Here is a 22,315-nt window from a genome sequence, read left to right as displayed (position 1 = left end):
AGGAGTCGAATCCAGACGACAGTTGTGATTTGTGGAGGAAAGTTTTCGTCAGAGTTTCACAGCCAACATGGATCTGTACTGTCGGTGTGTGAGTGGTTGAAAAAGAACTGTCAACTACAGCAGGACTTGTTCTCATCAACGGTAAGAACTCAAAGTTTAATATTCATTATATGTGAAGAATGAGAAAGGTTTCTAAGTGTTTTATTCATCAAGAATGACATCTATGCCTATATATCTATTGTCAATATTACTAATTGTGTTACATGTTTTTTTTAGGCTACAGGCCTAAATAGTTGAACATAAACATAAATGGCAGTTTAGTCAACTAAATTTTTACACACAACTATTTTACTACATTTTAAAGTAAACTAATAACCTTAGTTCATTCGTTTGATACTATGCTAATTAAGGTCTTATGTTGGAAAATAGTTTAAAATGTTCTGAAATGTGCTGCTTTATTTTTTTAAAGGTTTACAAGACTTTATTATGAGAAGTTTTAATTTTGACCAAAGTGAAAACTGATAAGTTGTGTAATCGACGTGACAAAACATATTTTGTCACGTCATGACAAAACATACCTACCGCCGTCTACCAATCATTGCAGTCAGTAGAGTCTCAGCTGCCGAGCAACCACGGGTTGCCAGTTACGTTAGAAAACGAAACCTAAAAGACCTCGGTATTTTGAATTTGAATGTAGTAACCGTTTTGGCCACATTCTTACATATGGCACCTTTAAATACAATAGGTCAGAGGTCAGAGAACGACCTTTCTCAATGAAACCCCTGCAGTTTATCATTTATTTTCATTGGAGCATTCATCAAACAATGCTCAACAGTGCTTAAAAGTTCATAACAGTCCATGACGGAATACAAAAACACAGTAACAGGAACAACAACTCATAAAATGAACGATGAAATCAAATTGTAAAAACCTATAACAATTTATGCTAGAGGGAGTTAAATAAAATCTGATACAATTCTGAAAAGCAGCATTAATTGACCCTGTGAACATAATAATGGATCAGTAATAGTTACCCATTAACACATCATAATATAACTAGCCAGTCTGCTGCAGAAGTGGTTCATGATTTAGCGCTTTAAAGGTCCAATGTGTAAGAACTAGTGACATCTAATGGTGAGACTGCAGAATGCAGGAACTACGGTGGCCTCTGCACACCAAAAAGAACGTCTTTCATCTTTGCTTGTGTGGTGGTTATAAATATAGAAACACAGTGACACGAGATGACATGTAAAACATTGCCCTTGCGTAAAGTATAAGAAAAAGGCTATAAAATCAATGTATTTTCATTTTAAAGTGATAACACGCATATACAAACAATCTTGGCAGGTCTATTCCATATCTACCAAATAAAGCCTGCCTAAGTCAATTTTTGTGGGTGATACTTTCCTAATTTTGCACCAGACTGTGAACACAGGCCGCCTTTTTACAAAGTTCTGCTGCTTTTGGTGTAAATTGCAGGTCTGAGACCACTGGTGTTTACTGTACACACACTCGTACACACTATCAAGTCGTATGCACTCGACATAATCGCACAGCATCCTGGGCAGATTCTTTCAGAGGCACACCCTCTGTGATTAGAGTATCACTCGTGATCCGGTTGTTGTGCACTTGTGGTGCAGGTGAAGCTTTGTCGGAGAAAGCGTTTAACGAAGTGTCTCGTGTGGCTCGATTGGCTTCACCGGCGTAAACACAACAGTTGCACATGGGGGTGAATCAAACAATGCTGCTGGCTGGGTTTTAAGTAACAAATAATGAGTTGTGTTAAACTGGTTATTGTTCACTTAAGGCTATACTTGGTCACACATGCTTAAATAGTGAGAGGACGTTTCAGTAGCTGAGCAGGTTAAAAATTCATCCGTGTGTACACACACACAGAGAGAGAGAGATAGAATGATCACAGAGCTCGCTGTGTTTACCGACCTGCATCTCTGTCTCTGTTTTCTTTGGATTTTCGACTGTAACTCGCTAGTCTGCAGAGAATTTGCCTCATGCTCAGTGAAGTCAGGTGCAAATCAATTGGGAGTTTTCCACAGACGTTAATGCAAGTCCAGACTGGTATCCTCCCTCCTTGGCATTGCCGTTGTGAGAACAAGTCGTGTGAGTAAGTGCTGAAGACATTAATGTTGTTGTTTATTGTGGATGTCAATGATTTCTTTTTTTTCCCCCCGAGCATAGGTGACGTGGGAAAGTTGAAAAGGTTCCCTGACTCACGTGCTGGGCTTGGTGGGCTGATAAGAAGGTTATTTATGGCTGTTTATGGCAACCTCTCAGTGACATGAGGGGAAGTGTCTTTAGCTTGTAATTTTGTGGCAAAAGGAAATTGTGTGAGTCAGTGAGATCAGATGAGTCATGAAAAATTGAAATGTTTGACATAAATAAGGTAAGATCTTGTGTAATTGGGATTTCATCTTTTGTGTCACCAAAGAGTGAAAATTAATTATTAACGGTCGTGCTGCAAATCTGAAACACAGAAAACCGTCACGTTCTTCACACAAAACGAATAAACGGCGAAATAACTACCTGTTTTGATCATGACACACATGCTTAGGTAATGAGGTAATTTAGGTCACGTAAAGGGTGGAAAAACAGTTTCCGGAAACCTGTCTAGTCACGAGTTTATTCAGTGTCCTGCTGATGTTAAGAGTCACACTGACTTGACTTTCAGCAGTTACACAAATGCAGCGTCACCGTGTGAACAGAATCCAGTCGGACTGGTGCCCCTGAAACACACACACACATGCGACAAGCTAAAGTTTCCTCATCTCGTTCTGACACACTGAGGTTCATGACGTTGACCATTTTCTGGTTTGGCTCTTGAGGCAAATCAGGAAGTTAGAATATACCGTATAGGCACCAGGGGGCGACACCTGGCAGGTTGCAATGATGTCGATTTTAAAAAATCATGCTGCCGTTAAGAGGAAAATAGACGATATGGGTGTGATTGACAGCTGGTATCAAGGATCCTGGTTGCAGGTGATGCCTGTGACTTACCGGTAACAATACCACACGATGGGTGTTGACTGACGGGTAGTTAGTTTAAAATGAGTCTCTTCATGTCTTTTTTTCCTAACAAATCTCTTTGTTGAACTCAACGTGACTCACTCCAAATTTAATTGGAATCACAGCACCTGTAACATTCCCTGGAATGGTTCAGCCCTACTACTTCCATCATTATTTTGACATCTTCATTATCAATCCTTGATTGATTAAGAATGTGTCAAGCTAAACGGTAAAGTAGCTTCCACAGAAGCAGAGACGCAATCGAGATTCCTTCTCACAGGAAACCGACAAACAACTTGTGAAAAGTTGTCACGGTTCTGAAAGCAGAACAATCGCTCTTCCAGGGACGTTTGGTCTCCATGGTAACCTAACAAGGCCTAATCAGGGGCAAAGTTACAGTTTAACAGACTCAGCTACAGCAGCAGTGTTTGGTAACTGCATCATTTGGGTTTCTTTTAGATCTTTAGACTGAAAAAGAGGAGATTGAATTTGAGGTCCCTCACTGTATCTCCTGTATATCCATAAAGGCAGGTCCATAAAGGCAGGTCATGCTGATGGACCAGGACACTCAATGGTTGTACCACCTCCTGGCCGAGGTCCAGTTGGAGAAGTTCTACCTGCGCGTCAGAGATGGACTCAACATCACCCGCATCGAGCACTTTAACTACGTCAAGGAGAGCGACCTGGAGCAGATCGGAATCAGCAAACCTGGTGAGTCCGATCGTCAGGACGCCTAAAAGCACAGAGCACTTTGAAATCGGGTTTATAAGCTCTGTTCTTGTTCTTGTAAAGAATACTTTCATCTTTAATCTTTTTCCTTCAGCACAACGAAGATTATGGGAAGCTCTGAAGCGCTACAAGGTGGCTTCACGATCACGGCCCAAGGTTTGAATGAATTCCCATTGCACAAACATGTGTGTTGTGTGTGAACTCCATATCATCAATTCATTCTTTATGAATTCATTCATGTTCACAGGTGCGAGGTCCGGATGGAGGGGAACAGGCACCGAACGGCGGCAGCCGAGCTCTTCCGTGTCTGATACAGGACAGCGAGCTGGTCATGGGCGAGAAGCTCGGCTCCGGCTCCTTCGGGGGGGTCAAGAGAGGAGAGTGGCACACACCCACGGGCAAAGTGGTAAGAGATGGTATTATATTAGATCAGCAGTGCTTCTTATAATAACTTATTTTCTGAAAAAGGCTTTAAATAACATATTAACAGACAAAGTTTGACATTATCCATCCACACACTTCTGGGGCCCCCTCAACAGACCTTGGGGTAGACTATTATTGATAGTATAAATTGCGTTAATTATAGTTGTGTCATGCACAAGACTAAACAAGTAAACTGTTTAATGACTCTGTTTTTTTAAGACTGAGAACAGATGTGCAAATGTGCACTAAACTACAAAATAAAACCAAATAACATAAGCTCAACACTATCTAAATATAGCTAAAGATATCTAGATTACTGCATAAGATACAATCAAATATTAGTCTGATACAAAGATTTTATGCAAAACGTACTGCATGAATATGTATAAAACATGAGATCTGAACAATATTATAGTGAAAATGCAATTGTTCAGCATGTTCTTTTTGTTTAACCCAATATGACAAATAGCCCTTTGAGCCTCACTGATAACATAGAGCAGATATTTTGGCTGTAAAATGACCATATATTTCCCTCAAGACACCAAAACTGAGATAAAATTGACTAAGAACTTAGATTATCAAGTGGTCAGGAGCACAGTGTAAGTAAATGTGTTTGATAACCATTTGTTGAGGTGCTGATATGTTTTAGTGGTGCCCCAAAACAGTTATTTTGGGTTAATACAGTATATTATACGTTTTCTGTATCATCTGATGCTTGTACTTACTAAGAATTACAATCACAACTGGTGTAACCCGAGATGTTAATTATGAGTCTGCTTCACTGCTGTGGGGACATTTTGGGTCCTGATCTTTAGGGTAATGACATGAAATGATGGATATGAGATGAATTGTCTTAAACACACTACACTAATGCGCTAAATCTGAGGGCTTCTTCATTCTCCTGTCAGCTGCCTGTCGCAGTGAAATCACTGAGGAGCAACATGTCCAGGCAGACGGACACGCTGACCGACTTCCTCCAGGAAGTGACCATCATGCAGTCGCTGGATCATCCCAACATCATACGACTGTACGGCGTGGTGCTCACGCAGCCTCTCAAGATGGTTAGATTGTTGGAACATGGAAACTGTTGGACATAATTTACATATATAACTAAGATGCATTTAAGAGCTGGAATACACGCTGATCCAACTCTCCGTCCTCTAGGTGACAGAGCTAGCGCCCTTGGGTTCTCTGTACGACATGCTGCGCTCGCGTCAATACGAGTACCCCCTGTTCCGCCTGTGGCTCTTTGCTAACCAGATCGTGGCAGGTATGGAGTACCTGGAGACCAGGAGGTTCATCCACAGAGACTTGGCTGCAAGAAACGTGCTGCTGGCTTCCAGGGAGATCGTGAAGATCGGAGACTTTGGTCTAATGAGAGGTCTGAGCCAAGAGGCGGATCACTACGTCATGTCGGCGCATAAGCGCATCCCGTTCGCATGGTGAGGACACTTTGACACTTTCAAAACTAGACGTGGGGGGGGGGGGGTGCTTAAATTTCTCCCCGGCTATATGTTCTGACATGTTTACCTTTTTGTTTGTTTGTTTTTCAGGTGTGCTCCAGAGAGTCTCCGTGTTGGCTCTTTCTCCCACGCCTCAGACGTGTGGATGTTTGGTGTCACCATGTGGGAGATGTTCACGTTCTGCGAGGAGCCGTGGTTCGGCCTGTCAAGCCGACAGGTTGGTGCTTGCCGTCAGCCGCGTCGGGAATATTCACGATATGATCTCCGTGTTTGCTTCCATGTGTCAGCGTATTTGTGTTCATGTGTGGAATGCGACTCCACCTTAATACTGTCAGGGTTTTTTTTGTTTGTTTTTTTTTCATTCATACGCTCTGTGACTCACTGTTTTCGGTGTCCCTGACATTTACTTTCTCCAACGCAGATCGTGTGGCGCGTGGAGCGGGAGGGCGAGCGCTTGGAGAAACCGCAGGACTGTCCTCAGGAGCTTTACGCCGTCATGAGGAAGTGCTGGGCCTGCAACGCTGCAGACAGACCCAGCTTCGCTCAGCTCGCCACCATGGTGTCAGAGGTCTGAAAATATGTCTTTCTGATGGTGAAATGAAGAGGAAATGTGTTTGATAAGAGATTACGTTAGATTAGATTAGATTCATTGCCAAGCGTGCAATGTAATGTACAATGTACATCTTTTGTCTTGGAAAGCGCGTGAAAAAGTGCAATGACACAGGATCACAGGTAGAATCTTTGACTTTTTGCCTCTGCAGGCCAAACCGATGGAGGTGCAAGTATCGAGGGACTTTTCTGAACCCAGAAAACTCGCGCTGGTGGCAAACGACCTTGTGACAGTCATCGACCATGGGTGAGTGAGGGAAAAAAAAAGTTTGACCAGCACAAAGGGCTTTTGTTAAGATCACATTCCACCTGTGATCTCCGGAGTCCTTGAACACATTTTACCTTTTGACTTCACTGACACACTTGAGATAAACACTGCTGAAGCTAAAACAGACTCACTTTAAAGGTCCAGTGTGGAAGAATTTGTGACATCTAATGGCGTTTTTCCACTATATCAGGGTTTCTGGGAAGCCACTGTCCTGCATGTTGTAGGTATTTGGACAGTGGCTCCCCAGGACCTGGAGTAAGAAACCCTGTAATAGAGGATGTCATCCTTCTTTGTTGCACAAAACATGCTGCTTTGTTGCTTCAAAAATTCATGTTCTGGCAACCTCAATGAAGCAAGGCCCTTCCCTAAAGTACATATAAAGGGTTTTTTTCTATGGCTACAAAAGCCAAAACAATCAGAATTCTAGATAATGTGTTTGGTTTCTACCAGTAAATATTCCAGTGACTGGACCTTTAAACAGATGTTGTGCCTGTCCGTCTGTCTGTCTCCACAGTCTGGAGCTGAGTGAGTGGAAAGGCCAGAATCAGAGGACGCTGGCAGTCGGCTGGTTTCCGGCGAGCATCACCATGCCGTTGCTCCCTTCTGTTCCTGCCGCTCCTCCCCCGACTTCCAGCCACCCACAACATAACCCGACCATGACCAGCTCTGACTACATCTCACCCCCTCTGAAGGGCAGCCTGCACCACACCGGACACGGAGACATCAAACCTGAACGTTGCTGGGGAGCACCAGAGGGCCTGGAAGAGTAAGTGAAACCCCATCACCCTCCTGTTTATTTTTTACTTCCACTCTTTGGTGTATTTTCTTCTTCTAAAACCCTGTTGCACTTTTATATAAACAAATGCTGATGCCATATCAGCTCCATATGACTCTGTGGGTGTTAAGATCTCGTATCGCCCGGCAACATTCTTGCACTAAAAACGTTTCAGAAGGGAAATTTACTCCTCTAAAATCCTAGTTCGGTCTGATAGTATTGCTTGACAGAGCCTGTTCTTAGATGAAGGACTTTGTATGGATTTTGTATGTTCATGTCATGAAGACCAAACAGGGTCAACTAAAACAAATCTCACACTTTTTTTAAAGACCAAAATATTGAAACAAGGAAAGAGACAATATATTGACTTCCTGAAGCTGTTTTTTTACAATGCTGTTGTGTTTTAGGGTGTTTTCTATCTAAAACATGGCCTTTGCTAATTTTCCTTTTTACCCAATATCACATAAAATCACATGTAGTCTTTACTGTGTATCTATATCGTGAAGAAAACCTTTGAAACTTGCGTAGTCCTTGAGTTTTATTGCAGATGTCGCCACAGCTCTGAACTTCCACCTGCTGTCACTCACAGTGTTGTTTGGAAGTAGACGTTGTCAAACCTCATTTGTTTACTTTTCTGTCACAGCAACAGCAGCTGGAGGCCGAATCCTGCCCGGGAGGAGGGATCCAATCTACAGAAAATGGCAGGTAGGGACTAAAAAATACAACAGTATAACTTATAATATTATAATAAAGTACTTCGTATTTATTAGATGTTGTATTTTCATTGTGTTACGGTGAGATTTCTGAAACAGGGTTGATTTTTATCAAGTAAAATAGACGAAATAAAAACTCTTAACCTCAATTATGTATGATTTATTTGGGGGCTCTCTTACCCTTATCCTCAAATTACCTTCATAAATCACGAAGTCGGCATGTCCATGATATTTCAAATTCAACATCATTAAAATGCTTGATGATGTTATACTCAGTCTGCCCCCTAGTGGTTTTTTAAGGCTTTTCTAAAAGTCCCTTTGTGTAAATCTTCAGGTTTGTCCCAGAGCCTGGAGTCGGTGTTGAGTGGACCCCGGCCTCGAGCTCACACAGTTGGGGTGATGAGAATGGATCAGCACGGCAGACTCCTGCCCCCTGTCGCCCATAGCGTAGTGACGCAGCAGGACCCGCGTCGATTCAGCGAGGCCAGCATCCTCCCCCCTCCTCGACCGCCGCTCCCCAACCTGAATCGCATCAAATTTAAGTCTCAGAGGAGGCTGCCTACGGTCAATCCCATGCCAGGCCCGCCCTGGCCCCCGCAAGTGGTCCTAAACCCTGCGGCGCATCATCAACAACAACCGCAACCTCCACACCAGCCTCCACAGGGGGTCGGAGTCTCCAACCTGGTCAAGATGGCCCAATTGGCTCGCTCCACTCCGCAGCTGGACGACAGCGCAGACAGCAGGGAGAGGGAACGAGTCAGAGATCGTGAGAAATCCCCTCATGTGCAGAACACGAGAGAGAGTCTTATCGGACAGGTACAAGACAAGCTTTGCGACTGTTTGCTTCACAAAGGCCCGCTCAAAGAATTAAAATATACGTTTGTGTTGTGCTCTGCTCTTGGAAGGTTATGGAGGCGGTACATGGAGTGACTACTGAAGAGGTTCTTAGCGCACTGCAGCGCACCGAGTGGAACCCACTGCGAGCCGAGCAACAACTGAAGGTCAGACGATGAAGAACTGTCTGTTAGAACCAACTCTGATGTAAAACACAGCCAAGCAAGGTGGCTTAGTATGTTGCCTGCATAAAAACAAATAGGTGATATATATATTAGGCATTTAAATAAAGGTCCAGTGTGTAAGAAACGGAGGACTCCTCCTTTCACCCCTCCCTTTCTAAAGCACAAAAGAGATCTACGGTGACCTGACACCAGAAAGGATTTCACTTCTTCAATTGTTTGGTGAGCTTCTGCTTCGAAACATGAAATGCAGGATCCTTCTGATTTGCTTGGGCTGTAGAAACTGGTGTCAGCCTCCATAAAGCAACTTACTAAAGCACGTATTATAAAATGTTTATTCTAAGGCTATGAAAAGCAAACATATTTATGGCTAATTCGTTTCATTTCAGCCAATTAACATACACACGACAGCACGCTGGACCTTAAAAGTGACAGAAATGTTCACTCATCATTGCAAAAAAAGGAAATCCAGTCCCATATGTGTTTGTGTCCATATGCTTTATTTGAATGTCTATATTGTGCTTTAAAAAGCATTCTGAAAGGGATTTTAAGCCCCGAGTTGTATTTACGGGTTAATCTGGTTTAAATTAACAGGCAAACTTTCTTGTGCATATTCAGCAATAACATGCGACAGTTTTGCAACTCAGGCCAGTCTGTGACATCACAGCAGGTGTTTTCCACGTACTTTGCATTTCACTGAAGATGCAAAACATCCTGTTTAAAAGCACCTTTGATTACCACATTTAAAAAAAAATGAGTATAGCTATATATCTACAGCATTTTTACAGCTTTTTCTTCTCTCTCTCTCCCCTCAGTTCGAGCATCTGTACTCACTGAGCCTCTGCTCTAAAGAGGACTGTCTGAGGATCCTCGCCAGATACCAGTGGAACCTGCAGCTGGCCAGTCGCCACCTGCTCCGATGGTCCCGGGAAGAACGGCCAGGCCCATGAGAGACGGAGCGTCCCAAATCAACTCAGAGAGACGAGTCTGAAGACACTCATTCATTCATTTTCTACTGCTTTATCGTCTATATGAGGGCTCATGGGAGACGGGAGTCAATCCCAGCTGACATAGGGCGAAAGTCACAGTACCTGGATTGGTCACCAGTCCATTGCAGGGTCAAAATACAGAGATGGACAACTATTCATTCTCACACTCACATTTATGGTCAATATAGACTGTTCATTTAACCTCGTCTGCATGTTTTTGGACCAGAGAGAACACCAAACCAGTGACCTTCTTGCTGTGAGAGTGTGTGAGTGGATGTTTTCTTATGCATCGACTCCTTCCTTCCAACTCTCGCCATGGAAAGGGGTGTGGAAGCTCACTACGGTGCAGATCAAAATGGGAAAATGAAGATGGATGAATATGAAAAGCAATATGCACAATGTGTCTGACACTGCGTTCATTTTTTTTTTGTATTTTTTGTATTTTTAACGAGACCTCGTCCTGCACAGTGTGTTAGTTTAAAGTAGGTTTTTGTACCGTGGTGAATTTTGTACATATTTTATAAGAACTTAACTTGATCTGGTCTGACTGGATTTTATATAATAAAGTCTGTTTGCCAAAGTAACAAGTATGATGAACTGCCAAACTGCCAGTCTGTACCTGTAAATAAAGAATACAGTTGAAACATAACCGACACGCCTCAATCTCTGCTGCAGACCACAGTGGAATGTTGCATTGTGGGAAATGTAGGCACCATGTAAGGTTTTACTAGGAAACATAAAAGTGTCAATTAGGAAGACTTTACTTATGGTGGACAATTCAATAGATGTGCTAATATTACTGTTAAGACATTTGTAGACAGTACAAATAAAAAGGTGAGTAAAAGGGTACCAAGTGTAGCTCAGTGATAGGACATGAGCAGACGAGCTGCTCACACTTACCATCTGCTTGCAGGAGATGGTGCCAGTGGCCCCTTCAAGTATCTAAATAAGGACTGAATCCATTGAACAGGGTTTCTCAATCTGCTCTCTGCTCGAGCCACTTATTTGAATCAGGTGTGTTTGAGCAGGGAAACGCGTAAAACATGCAGGACAGTGGCTCCCTAGGACCAGGACTGAGAAACACTGGAATTAACAAATGGGAGCAGAGAAAAAAAACAAAAAAAAAACAGATGTTGACGGCAACACAGTGCATATCGTAGTGGGAAATGTACCCAGCAACTAAAGCAAAGCAGAGATTTTAGTGCAATGTGCCAGAAAAGAAGACTGGATTTCCCTATGATGCATAATTGTTTCCATGTAAAAACCAGATGTCGGTTTTTTTTCCCCCGGAGTTTGACAGAGGAAAAACAGCCGAGGAGAGGAATAGGACACTTTTATGGTTACAGCTATTTACTTCTTTATTAAAAATTTGGAACAACAGAGGATTGTTTTATGAAACACATTGAAACAAACGGTACAATAAAGTTTTGACGGAACCTCAAAGCTGCTGATTCAACTGGTTCAGAAAAGCACAGTCCGCAGATTAACATGAGAAATTTCCATTCGATGTAATGTACATCCTTTGACGAGATCACGTTTCCTTCTCAGACATCAGATTGCAGACAGGTTGATGGCAGCGTAGTAACACAGTATGCACAGGCAAATAGACACGTTTAGTGCCTGACAATGTAAATAACAGCGCGTGGATGAGAGCAATAGTGGCATTTACAACCAGAAACGAGGCACAGATTGTTCAACTCGAAACGCAGAGGTGAATTAAACGACGACAACCCGTCGATATAAAACAAGGCGTACATAAATCTGCATACTGATTCTTTAGAACGCTTCATGTGTGGTGTTTTCCCAGGACGGACAAAGATTCACTCGCTCCCAAAATTCTTGCTTTTCATTCTTTCCGCTTCCTTCCCATTTTTCCACATCGCATCATTGCACATTGTCTCTCTAATTCACGCAGCGGTATCTAGGGAAATTGAGAGGGCGAGGTTGGACTGCTGTGGGCGCCACACTGTAGTCTACATGTGTGTTCGATTATGTACACTGGGCTTGGATACAGTGAGAAAGAGAAGCGGCAGCTGAGAGGTAGAAAGAGAGCACTTTGGTAAAAAAAAATATATATATACTGTCAAGCAAAAGAAATCTTGCACTCGCGACTTTTGACAACAAGATATTGAAGCATCCTCCCAATTTCTTCCACAGCGTCACCACCGCTTCCTTACAAAAGCTTAACAACGGCTTAATGTGGTTAGTCCTCACATTCTCTGTATCTCTACATTCTATCCACAAGGTATTAGGATATTGATGAAGGGACTGGCAGCACTTTGTACTTAGGCTAAATATTAACATTAACATGAGCTCACAGTGACACAACTAGGTCAAATATTTAGGATGTTAACACATGGTTTAACATGCTAACATTTAGACTATAACTTAACATATGATTAAACTGAAGATGATAAGCATGTCATTAGTTTACAGGGTATAAAAACAAGTTCTCCTGGGATGGGACGCCCAAAGTCATTAAGGAGTCATCCTTCAGGGATCACGAAGATAATGTACAACACTCGCTGACAAATCCACCTTACGCTTGTTCAAATATTTCAGTCTCAACCAAAAGCGGTAGACCAACACACTGCCACTGGCACGGCTAAAACACAAGTGCTATAGTTGTGAATAACACACAGCATAAATATGAAATGTAAATGCCAGTGTAAGACAGACCAAATAAGTCATTGCATCTTAAACATTTGAACATTACCGAAATCTGCTCTTTTTATATTGCGTAGGCGCTGAAAAAAACATTGATTTTCTTTGGCAAAGATTATGGAGTTTAAAGAACATCGGCAGCCAGTTGAATTAAATCATTTGCTGACATCTGGAATCGATGGCTCTTATTGGTCTGTGTTTCAGTATAAAAGGTGTTAGCACCGTGTTGGCTGTAATCTTGTGAAGAAGAACTAGACAAACATAGTAAATATAAAAAAGGTATGCATAACTGGAGAAAGTCCTTGCTGCCATGCTTTTGATTTCCCTCCTGTTTTTTTCCTTTCTTAATTAAACACAGTGCTGCGCTGGTTGGCCTCCCCCACTTTCTCAAAGAACATGAAATCCTGTAAAACAATAGAAAAGGGAATGATCGTCATTCATTGAGATACCGTTGAAAATTGAAAAGCTGCGTTGTTTCCAGAGGTCGTGGACTTACGATGAGGAAGCAGGCTCCCAGGAGCACGGCTTTCAGCTTCACGTCCAGGTCCAGAGGGAACTGGATGCCAAAGTTGTCCGTGTCGGTGAAGACTTCTTTCAAGAGACCGCTCCACTGCTTGGAGATGCGACCGATGCATTTGTCGTCATCCACCCCCTTCAGCTGTGATGGGAAAAGAACGACAGTGATCCTCACACATTCTCATTTAAATTGAATTATTAATTAAAATTAAAAAACAACCCCTTTAGTATACACCAGGGTTTCTCACTCCTGGTCCCGGGGAGCCACTGTCCTGCATGTTTTAGGTGTTTCCCTGCTCCAACACAACTGATGAGCTGACCATTTGAATCAGGTGTGTTTGACCATAGAAACATCTAAAACAGACAGATTTGAAACTATAAGGTTTTATTTAAAGAAAAAATGTGAAAATTTTGGTTCATAAAAAGTGCTCATTAACTTGGCAAGTCCTAAAGCCACAGTGCGTAACTTTGATTAGTGATTTTCATTGTTATTTATCTTCGCGTTTAATCTTCATGAACAGAAATGATGTGTCTTTCATGTCAAGCAATACTATCAGACCTGACTGAGGGAGCGTTTGTGTGTATACAGCAACAGCACAGGGGTGGGCAATAGGCATTTATCCCATCAAACTGCTGAACAATATTATTGTTTTAGCAGCAGCTTTCATTCACTTTAAAACATTTCTGGGGCATTTCGTTGTGTTTTCGGTCATACTCCAGAGAGAGACCGTTGATAGTGCTTTTTAATTTGATAAACAAGTAAATTCTGCTTTTATGTGCTCTTGATATGCACTGTTTTGTTTTTTAATTTGACATTCAGTTCACTTTGGTCAACCTTGGTTGTTTTCAAATGTGTTCCATAAACAAAAGTTGAGTTTCACAACATGTGCCACAATAATGTGTCTATTGGAGACCCAGCGCTTTCAATGGGTCACGTAATGGACATTTTCTACGTCTTAAACTGTTACTCAGTGTTGTGACTCAATTTCTTGTAAGTTTGACAAGCTTGGTCAGAACTCACCCTGCACATAAACATCATTAAACCACAAGTCATCCTTAGCACATTTTTCTTTTTGTGCAGAAGAAACTTCCCAAATATGTTTTTTTTTTTTTTTTAAAGACAAAACAGTCACTGGATATAATTGCTGACAGCTTTTGAATATAAACTGTCTGTTACACAATGCTGATTAAGCTCCACATAACTCTGTAATAGAGGAATGGATGCTATAGAGCAGGGTTTCTCCCTCCTGGTCAGGTGTGTTTCAGCAGGGAAAAATCTAAAACATGCAGGACAGTAGCTCCCCAGGACCAGAAGTGAGAAACCCTGCTATAGAGTAATAGACATTGTGCTTGTAAAGCGAGACAAGCGCAAACATGTTAGAGGAATGACTGACAACACAAAGAAATGCCCACGAAACGTTTCAGAAGTGAATAATTGACAAACTTGTTGGATACAGCAAACAAAAAATGTATATTTCTGGTCATATAGGCCAGGGTTTCTCACTCCTGGCCCTGAGGAGCCAATGTCCTGCATGTTTTAGATGTTTCCCTGCTCAAACACACCTGTTTCAAATGGTCAGCTCGTCAGTAAGCTCTGCTGATAACGACCCATTTATTTGAACCAGGTGTGCTGGAGCAGGGAAACACCTAAAATATGCAGGACAATGGCTCCCCAGGACCAGGAGTGAGAAACCCTGGACCAAACAGAGGGAGATTAAAAGCAAAAAGAAAACACCCAAAGTTACAAACTGAAGCTTTGACATGTTAATTTAAGCTTTCAAATGGGTTTCCACAAAAAGTGTTTTAGGCCCTTTATATGTCAGGAATTGCATGGCAAAAAGTCAACAACTACGTCTCAACGTACCTCGAAGTTGACATCCCCACAGCAGTTGCAGGCAAAGCAGGGCCCTTCCAGTTTCAGCAGATTCTGCTTGTGCGCTCCCTGGATGCTGAAGCGAGGCAGGAACGGGTGCCAGTCCTGTTTGACGAAGCCTACGGTGGTGCCTGGAGGCGCCTGGACCTCCATCTGTGGGTGAGATATATGACACAAGGTTTGACAGCTGTGTTCCACGTAGCATTAAAATCACAGTCGGGTGTAAATCAATAAAATATGACAACAGAGCAACACAACAGAGCACATGAGACAGCGGGAATTACGAGTGAGTTGGCATCATGTAGCAAAGGTAATGAATCTCACATGGCTCCTGTCTGGTCAATAAACAGAGAACTACATTCTGTGACTGTGTAAGAGCTTGAGGCTGAGCCAACGGGAATGTCCTGCAGCCAGTAGGAGCCAACTACTGATAAAAACTTAGACTGGGAGCGAAAGGTCTGTGAGAGGTGGAGGGACGGCAGATCATTTGGACAAAAGGGCCATTCATACATCTGAGTACACTGGTTCACAGAGACACTGAAATGCCTCATCACGACTCAACGGCAAAACAAGGCAACAGCAACAGAAACATTATGTTTTCTGCCTTTTGAAGTATTAATAATCCTGTAATTGTGGCTTGTTTATTAGCAGTTTAAACAGGCTTACCAAAACCAGGCCAGTGTTATGTTTAGCTGCAGATTAATGTACTGAAAGTAAATAAACCATAGTGGGTCCACTTGTGCAATGGTTTGACATTAAATGTGTTTAAATAAGTACATATTTCATATGTAAATTTTACGTATGAAATATACTGGGATACATAGGATACATACATAGATATGTACAGGTTAGTAAGAAAATATCTTTTTACCCTTTTTGGTGATGCTTTAGATTATGGAACGCATATTCACCATTAACTAGGTGCTTATTAGCATACATACAAGTAGCATACTAGCCCTTTATTAGTAAATATTAAGCACGTATTAACACCTTATATAGGAAAAATCTTAATTCATGTCGTAATAGAGGTAGAATAAGGTTCTGTCGAATAAGGTGTAAATACGTGCTTAATGATTACTAATAAAGGGCTAGTATGCGACTTCCTAGTTAATGGTGTTACCCTCTTTTTTATTTTTGTCTTTAGTTATTTTTCAAAGGTCAAAGTGACTTTTACTGTGATGCCTTTACAACCAACCACAGATTAGAAACTGTTTCATCTCTTGCACCACCAGATTAACAATATAGTTGAATATTAACACCATAACTCACAGACATCTTGACAAGCTCAATGCAAATATTAAAACAAAGACATCAGTGTTTGTCCATAAGTGGCTGAATTCTTAACACATCGACCTGGTAAATATTGGTGTTGTAAATCATGACATAACAAGGCTATCAAGAGCTAATTTTGACACCAATATATCACAGCCTCACCTCTTGCAGGCAGCAGGGACACCAGCAGGACACGCAGCGGAAAGGCCGAATAAGGCGGATGACCTCTCTGTCCATGTTGTCCTTGATCTTCATGTCGAAGCTGCGCAGCGAGCCGCAGCAGTTCCTGGTGCAGCAGTCATTCTTCTCTTTGGCCTTGTAGATCTTTTGGCCCAGGCTGTTCTTTATCTCGTACTGGTTGTTGGTCTCGAACCCAATAAATGCTGGCCGGAGTCAGGGAAGAGATGGAAATAAAGTTTTGATAAGCAAAGAATTCCAAAGGCCAGATGTCATTTTTATGATTATGAGGTTGCTGTTTACATCCTGTGCTCAAAAGTAGCAAGAGGAAATATGACTGTATGAACAAGTAGCAGGCCTTACCTTCTAAAAGTTCCACCTTTTGGTGAATTAGGATCTGGTCGATCTGAAACCAAATGGAAGAAAACAATGTGAAAAATTTGATTTTGGAAAAGAATCGAAAAGCGTAAATCAAGAGAAAACCTACTCTTCTCATGAATTTTCATGAAGACATTGACTAAAAAGAGTAAATTCAAAGAAGTAAAAATCTTGCTTCTTGCTGACTTCTTTACACACGATTGTCCCTAGAACAACAGTTGTGTATTTTAGTTGTGTATTTACATATTCAAACCATGCAAAGGCTGTGAGGCTGTTCTTTATTCATTAACAGCCAGCTAGTTGTAAAGTGTAGCTTTATGTCTCTGAGTCACGAGTCACTGCTGAAAAATGGACTGGTCAAACACAGAGAGGGAACTCATTCCTGACTGAAGGAGTGGTACTCAAGTAATCTATTTCGTAATAAAGTAAGCAGTAAAACAGCATTTTGAGATCAGCCCTACCTGTGTGAGGTACTCAAGCCCCGGTGGGACGCCGACAGGAACTACAGCAGGAACCCCAGGCGCAGCCATTGCCACTGGAGCGGCACCATATTCTTGACCTGTAACTACCGGTCCTGGCTGATACATGACCGGAGCTGGGACTTGATTGTAGCTCATGTTGAAGCCTGGTGGAGGAGCTTGACTTGGGTCGTACCCCGCTGGAGCAACTGGATAAGGAGCGACCGATTGGCCGCTGGAATGGCTCATAGGGTAACCTGCGTGGGGATAAGCGTTTGGGTAACCTGAAAATAAAAAAGATAGGGATATTAGTAAGTCATTGTCATCCTAAACAGGTATGTATTTGCCACGTGTCTACAAACAAGGGCACATGTCTTTATTATGCATGTCCAGTCCAGATTAATGTCATGTACCGTGTGGTTTTATCATCTAAAAAGTAAACGTACAAACAAAGAGATTTTGTTTTCTGTCTGCCACATATGCATTCTGGTCCCTCGTCAGTCATCCTAACTAATGGAAAGCTGACATTATACCCAGACCAAATATACTACGTAAGACAAATAAATTCAAACATGCTGATCAAAACTAGTAATTTAAGTTAACATAAACATAGTTTAGGATACTCATGAATATTGATAATAATAAAACCAAATAATCTACAATAGTAGTTTACAAAACAAACAAACGGCTCCTAATTTGAATGTCACCCCATGACATTAAAAACACATATTTAGTACAGGAAACACAGATATGACACACGGTTAACCAGGAAACACAGATATAACATACATTTAACCTGGAAACACAGATATAACATACATTTAACATGGAAACACAGATATAAAACACTTTTAACCTGGAAACACAGACATAAAACCCATTTTACCTGGAAACACAGATATATCACATGCATGCTGGTCCTTCACCAGTCATCCTAACTTTTCAAATAAAAATTTACAAATGTTCTAAACATGAAAACAAAAAATTAAATAAAACCACTTTCAACTTCCGAATCTTGTCTCATGAATCATAACCTGAAGTCTTGACCAGGTGAGGGTTTCAAGTTCTTACCTCCCAATAAGATGAAAAATAGAAACAGGTAGTGAGGTCGTCACTGCAGCAAAGCAACACAGACTGAGGAGGTCAAAATCCGTGTGACTCTGACTTATCGCAGCTGCTCTGTGTGTGTGTGTGTGTGTGTGTGTGTGTGTGTGTGTGTGTGTGTGTGTGTGTGTGTGTGTGTGTGTGTGTGTGTGTGTATGAGTATATAAGTAGGTGTGAGTAGGTGTGTGCTATGATCATCCTGCCTCCCCTGCTAAGAGAGCAGAGCCAATAAGCTACTTATTATGGTCACAATATGGTCCGACCGCTCTTACAGGGAGAGAGAAGTGTAAATAGTGGACTGGACCATACAACAACAACAGTGGTGTCATTTTTCAACATTGTCCGTGTTTACGCTCGTAAAAAAGCGAGAATTTGTTTAAAACAAGCTGGAATTTGTTTAAAACAAGCTGGAATTTGTTTGAACTAAGCTGGAACCTGTTTAAATTCATTATCCAGTCAAAACCACAGAGGCAGCTCATATTCTGCAGAAGCAGTGTCTGACATCACGTTTACTGAAAGCCTGGATGATTCACAGAGTCTCGTGATAAAAATCAGACCTGTACATCAGCTCCTCAATTGGATTATAAAGCCACAAACTAATAATATGTGTAGATTCGTGGAGGAAAGGCGTTCAAGTGGCAAAGCCACAGCAGGAAAAGTGCATGAAGATGAAGTCTGGGTATAATAAAATGGAATGCTTGGTGGTCATGTGTTTGCAAGGTTTGACATTCGATCCATGTCCCCCCCCCAGTCTGCATGTCAAAGTGTCCATTAAGGGGGTGGTTTCTAACATGTTTCCATGAGCTTTCTCCTTGGGAAAAATATTCTAACCCTCCCATTGCGCCTTCAGATGGTCTGACCCAATTTAGTCGGTCGCTCTGCACGAAAACACAACAATCTGTGACGGCAAAAAAACATGACTCCAATTTGAAAGAAAAGCAATATACTGTACGCGCATGGATGTATTTTTATGACTCGGTCATCTGATGAAGTACAGCATGAAGTCATATTTCACCATTTTCTACTAAAGTAGTAGTAGTTAAAAATCAGAAGAGTCATAGAATAAATAAATAAATATTCCAAAACATTATATAATACTTACACTTTTTCCCACTACAGCTCATCGCCAACACACTAAGTCCACCACTAATAGCACTGCCCCCCCCCCCCCCCAAGTGCTTTAAATTAATAATAAAAGAATGATGAATAAAACTTTTTATTGCCCCAGTAGATTTAATTTGCACCGATATCATAAACAAATTAAAAAACTTAATTGTTTCCTGACTAGGTCTAAAGGATTTGGGGAAAATGTGTATATATAAATGAATTTAAGGTTCAATAAGGTCAAGGCTCAGTTCACTATTCACTGTGTAGTAGATTTAAAATGTTATAGACAATTAACCCACAAACATTAACTATACTGTATCCTACTAAAACTATGTCTTTTGTTAAGAAGATAGATTCATTAATTAAACTAACCACGCTACAATTTCGATTTAAAATGTATTGATTTTTCCGCCGTCCTCGTGACAACGCCTCACAACTGACGTCCTGTCAAACCCTTGTGATGGTACACACAGATAAAAGATCCAGATCTGTCAGGTGAGGGTTAGTTTTATTACTCTCTACATTCTCACGACCTCTTTCCATCTCTCTTTCCATCAACTCATGCTTAACAAATCAGTTTTTATGATTTCAATGTTAGTTTACTTGTCACTCCGTGTAATTTTAACAGTAACACTCGCTCTTGTGTCATGCACCATGTGCTGATACTGAGTCACAGCAGACAAAACTGGTTTTATGTCATCCAACAAAAAAAGAATAATGCATTGTTTCTTCCACGGTGAAGGTGTGGACGTGCTGACATTTCAGAACTGTGTTTACTGCGATAAAACCCTCATGGATTACAATTAAGGGGGTAACCAAAACCTCTCACCACTACTTCTGCCTTCTTAACAACAAGCAGAGGTCAAAAAGAGGATGTGATTCGTGCAGTGCAACTCTGAGGCTTGTGGTTGCCTCACCTCTCTTTCTGCGTTCCTTTCTCTAAATTACAAGGAAACACATGTGGTCACGCCTCCATGTGGAGGAGTCTTTCAAATGAATCAACCTTGAGGACGGTACCATTTTCGCAAGGCCACTGGCGAGAATTGGACAAGCAGGACAAGGCAGTCATTCATTTATTCTATTGCAACATTCAATGGTCAGGTTGTACCAGGAAACTTGAGATGCATGAGTATATACATATTTACAATAGCTATGGAACATGACACAATGGAAAAAGTGAAGCGATCCAAAGTCTTATGATGAAATAGGAAGAGGGGGAAAAAAACGTGTCATTCCTCTTTCTTTGTAGTCAAACAAAGTCAACAATAAAAAGCTGTGTAGGTGTATATTTTCCCCACATTTTCCTTTCCCAAGGCTGTGATTTTTTTTTTTTGTAGAGAAGACACTCACCAGGACCAGACATGGCGAGAAGATGGCTGTTTAATCTGGACACTGCCTGGAACTTGTATTATTATCAGTGGTCTTTTCCCCAGGAACTCTGGAAAGGGAAACTGGAAATGGAAAAGGGAGGAGTGAGGAGGGTGGATGTCCAAGAAAAACTCAAAAACTGAGGAAGGGAAGCAGATGGGTGTTACACAGAAACAACGTTGTGGCATAAATCACACAAAACACACCACAAGTCAATCTAAAATATCATATATAGCAGATAAAGCATGTGATACTGATGCACAGAGATATCCCTGAAGTGGGTGCAACATGTCTGAAAAGAGGCAGGAGGGAGGGGGAGAACCATTCGTTTTCCAATCTACGTAACATGATGTTGTGTGTTTTCAGATTTGCTATGTTTACATTAAATTAGCTCAAATCGGAACAGTACATTTAACAGTTACATTAAAAACACACACACACGCGCGTAAACGCTTCTTCTGTGAGAGGTTAAAAGCCACAGTTGGGTTTTTAATTTAAAAAAATGTCTAAAAAAACAAAACTTCTATACACTTTGTCTTTAATATCTTAAAGACTGACAAATAGTGACAGAAACCTCACCTCTCTGTCAGCTGCTGTCCAAACAAGAAAACTACAAGTAAATACCGGCGAAAAGAAACTTAAAAAACCTCCTAATGTAATGGAAGGAGCAGAGAAGGCGTTTCTCTGTCGTCTTCTTCTCTCTCTCTTTCCGTGTGTTGTTGTTGCTAATCCCTCCACTCGTTTACTTCCCTCTACATTCTCCTCCCCCTTTCACTCTCATGCGGTTTTTATTAACTCTGTCGCGAACAACATTGTCCCAAATTAAACTCCAGCAACATGGATATGTTTATTCATTAACGTTATTAAATGTTGTTTGCTTTTTTTACCTTCGCTTTCCTGGCTCAGTAGCTAACATTAAGAACTAACATCACGCAGATGTTTTTTATCAGCGCCAACAGCAAAAGGGAGGAGCCACACTGTCAGAGGTGGTGTTTATCATCGACACTAGATGGCGCCAATTCCCCAACAAACCAACACAATTTACAGCAGGGGTGTCAAACTTATTTTCACTGAGGGCCACATCAGCATAATGGTTGCACTCAAAGGGCCAGATTAGACAGAATAAATGCAACTAAATGCAAACGCACCCTCAGCAAAAGACTCAGAAAAGCATGGGTGATTTCTTCAGCTACAATAAAGCTAGCTTTCACTGCCGCATCGTTTTTGGTTACGGCTTTTGTGAACACATTTTGCTGCGATCACAGATTGTTGTTTTTCTTGAAGGCTAACTTTGGCTCCTTGTTAGGTGTCAAAATGCCAACGTAGATTGTACTCTTTGACGACCGACACCGCCTCATAACACAAAAGACATACTGTTTTTTTGAAAAATAG

At 41.5% G+C, this 22,315-nt stretch overlaps 2 protein-coding genes across 2 annotated transcripts; one reads left to right on the top strand and one right to left on the bottom strand.

The window, feature by feature from the left end:
- Positions 1 to 3,569: 3,569 nt before the first annotated feature.
- tnk1 (tyrosine kinase, non-receptor, 1) lies at positions 3,570 to 10,455 on the top strand (the record flags this gene model as incomplete). The annotated part of the gene is made up of 13 exons (XM_083905827.1): positions 3,570 to 3,732; positions 3,845 to 3,906; positions 3,998 to 4,156; positions 5,082 to 5,234; positions 5,338 to 5,615; positions 5,727 to 5,853; positions 6,058 to 6,204; positions 6,398 to 6,492; positions 7,028 to 7,279; positions 7,932 to 7,993; positions 8,336 to 8,817; positions 8,907 to 9,002; positions 9,833 to 10,455. The coding sequence occupies 13 exons, from the start codon at positions 3,570 to 3,572 to the stop codon at positions 9,965 to 9,967; spliced, it is 2,211 nt and encodes a 736-aa protein (XP_083761953.1). The 3' UTR covers positions 9,968 to 10,455.
- A 907-nt stretch (positions 10,456 to 11,362) lies between these two features.
- On the bottom strand, positions 11,363 to 21,632 carry LOC310944797 (phospholipid scramblase 2-like). Its single transcript, XM_083910632.1, has 8 exons — positions 21,503 to 21,632; positions 20,906 to 21,006; positions 17,348 to 17,628; positions 16,872 to 16,914; positions 16,494 to 16,714; positions 15,051 to 15,212; positions 13,167 to 13,328; positions 11,363 to 13,074 (listed from the first exon to the last, which is right to left on the bottom strand). The coding sequence occupies exons 2-8, from the start codon at positions 20,916 to 20,918 to the stop codon at positions 13,015 to 13,017; spliced, it is 942 nt and encodes a 313-aa protein (XP_083766758.1). The 5' UTR covers positions 20,919 to 21,006; positions 21,503 to 21,632; the 3' UTR covers positions 11,363 to 13,014.
- Positions 21,633 to 22,315: the final 683 nt, after the last annotated feature.

This window comes from Microchirus variegatus (genome assembly GCF_963457635.1).
Source record: "Microchirus variegatus genome assembly, chromosome: 2".
Classification (NCBI taxonomy): domain Eukaryota; kingdom Metazoa; phylum Chordata; class Actinopteri; order Pleuronectiformes; family Soleidae; genus Microchirus; species Microchirus variegatus.
Note: the sequence above shows the minus strand (reverse complement) of the source record. Positions and strands in the feature narration are given on the sequence as shown.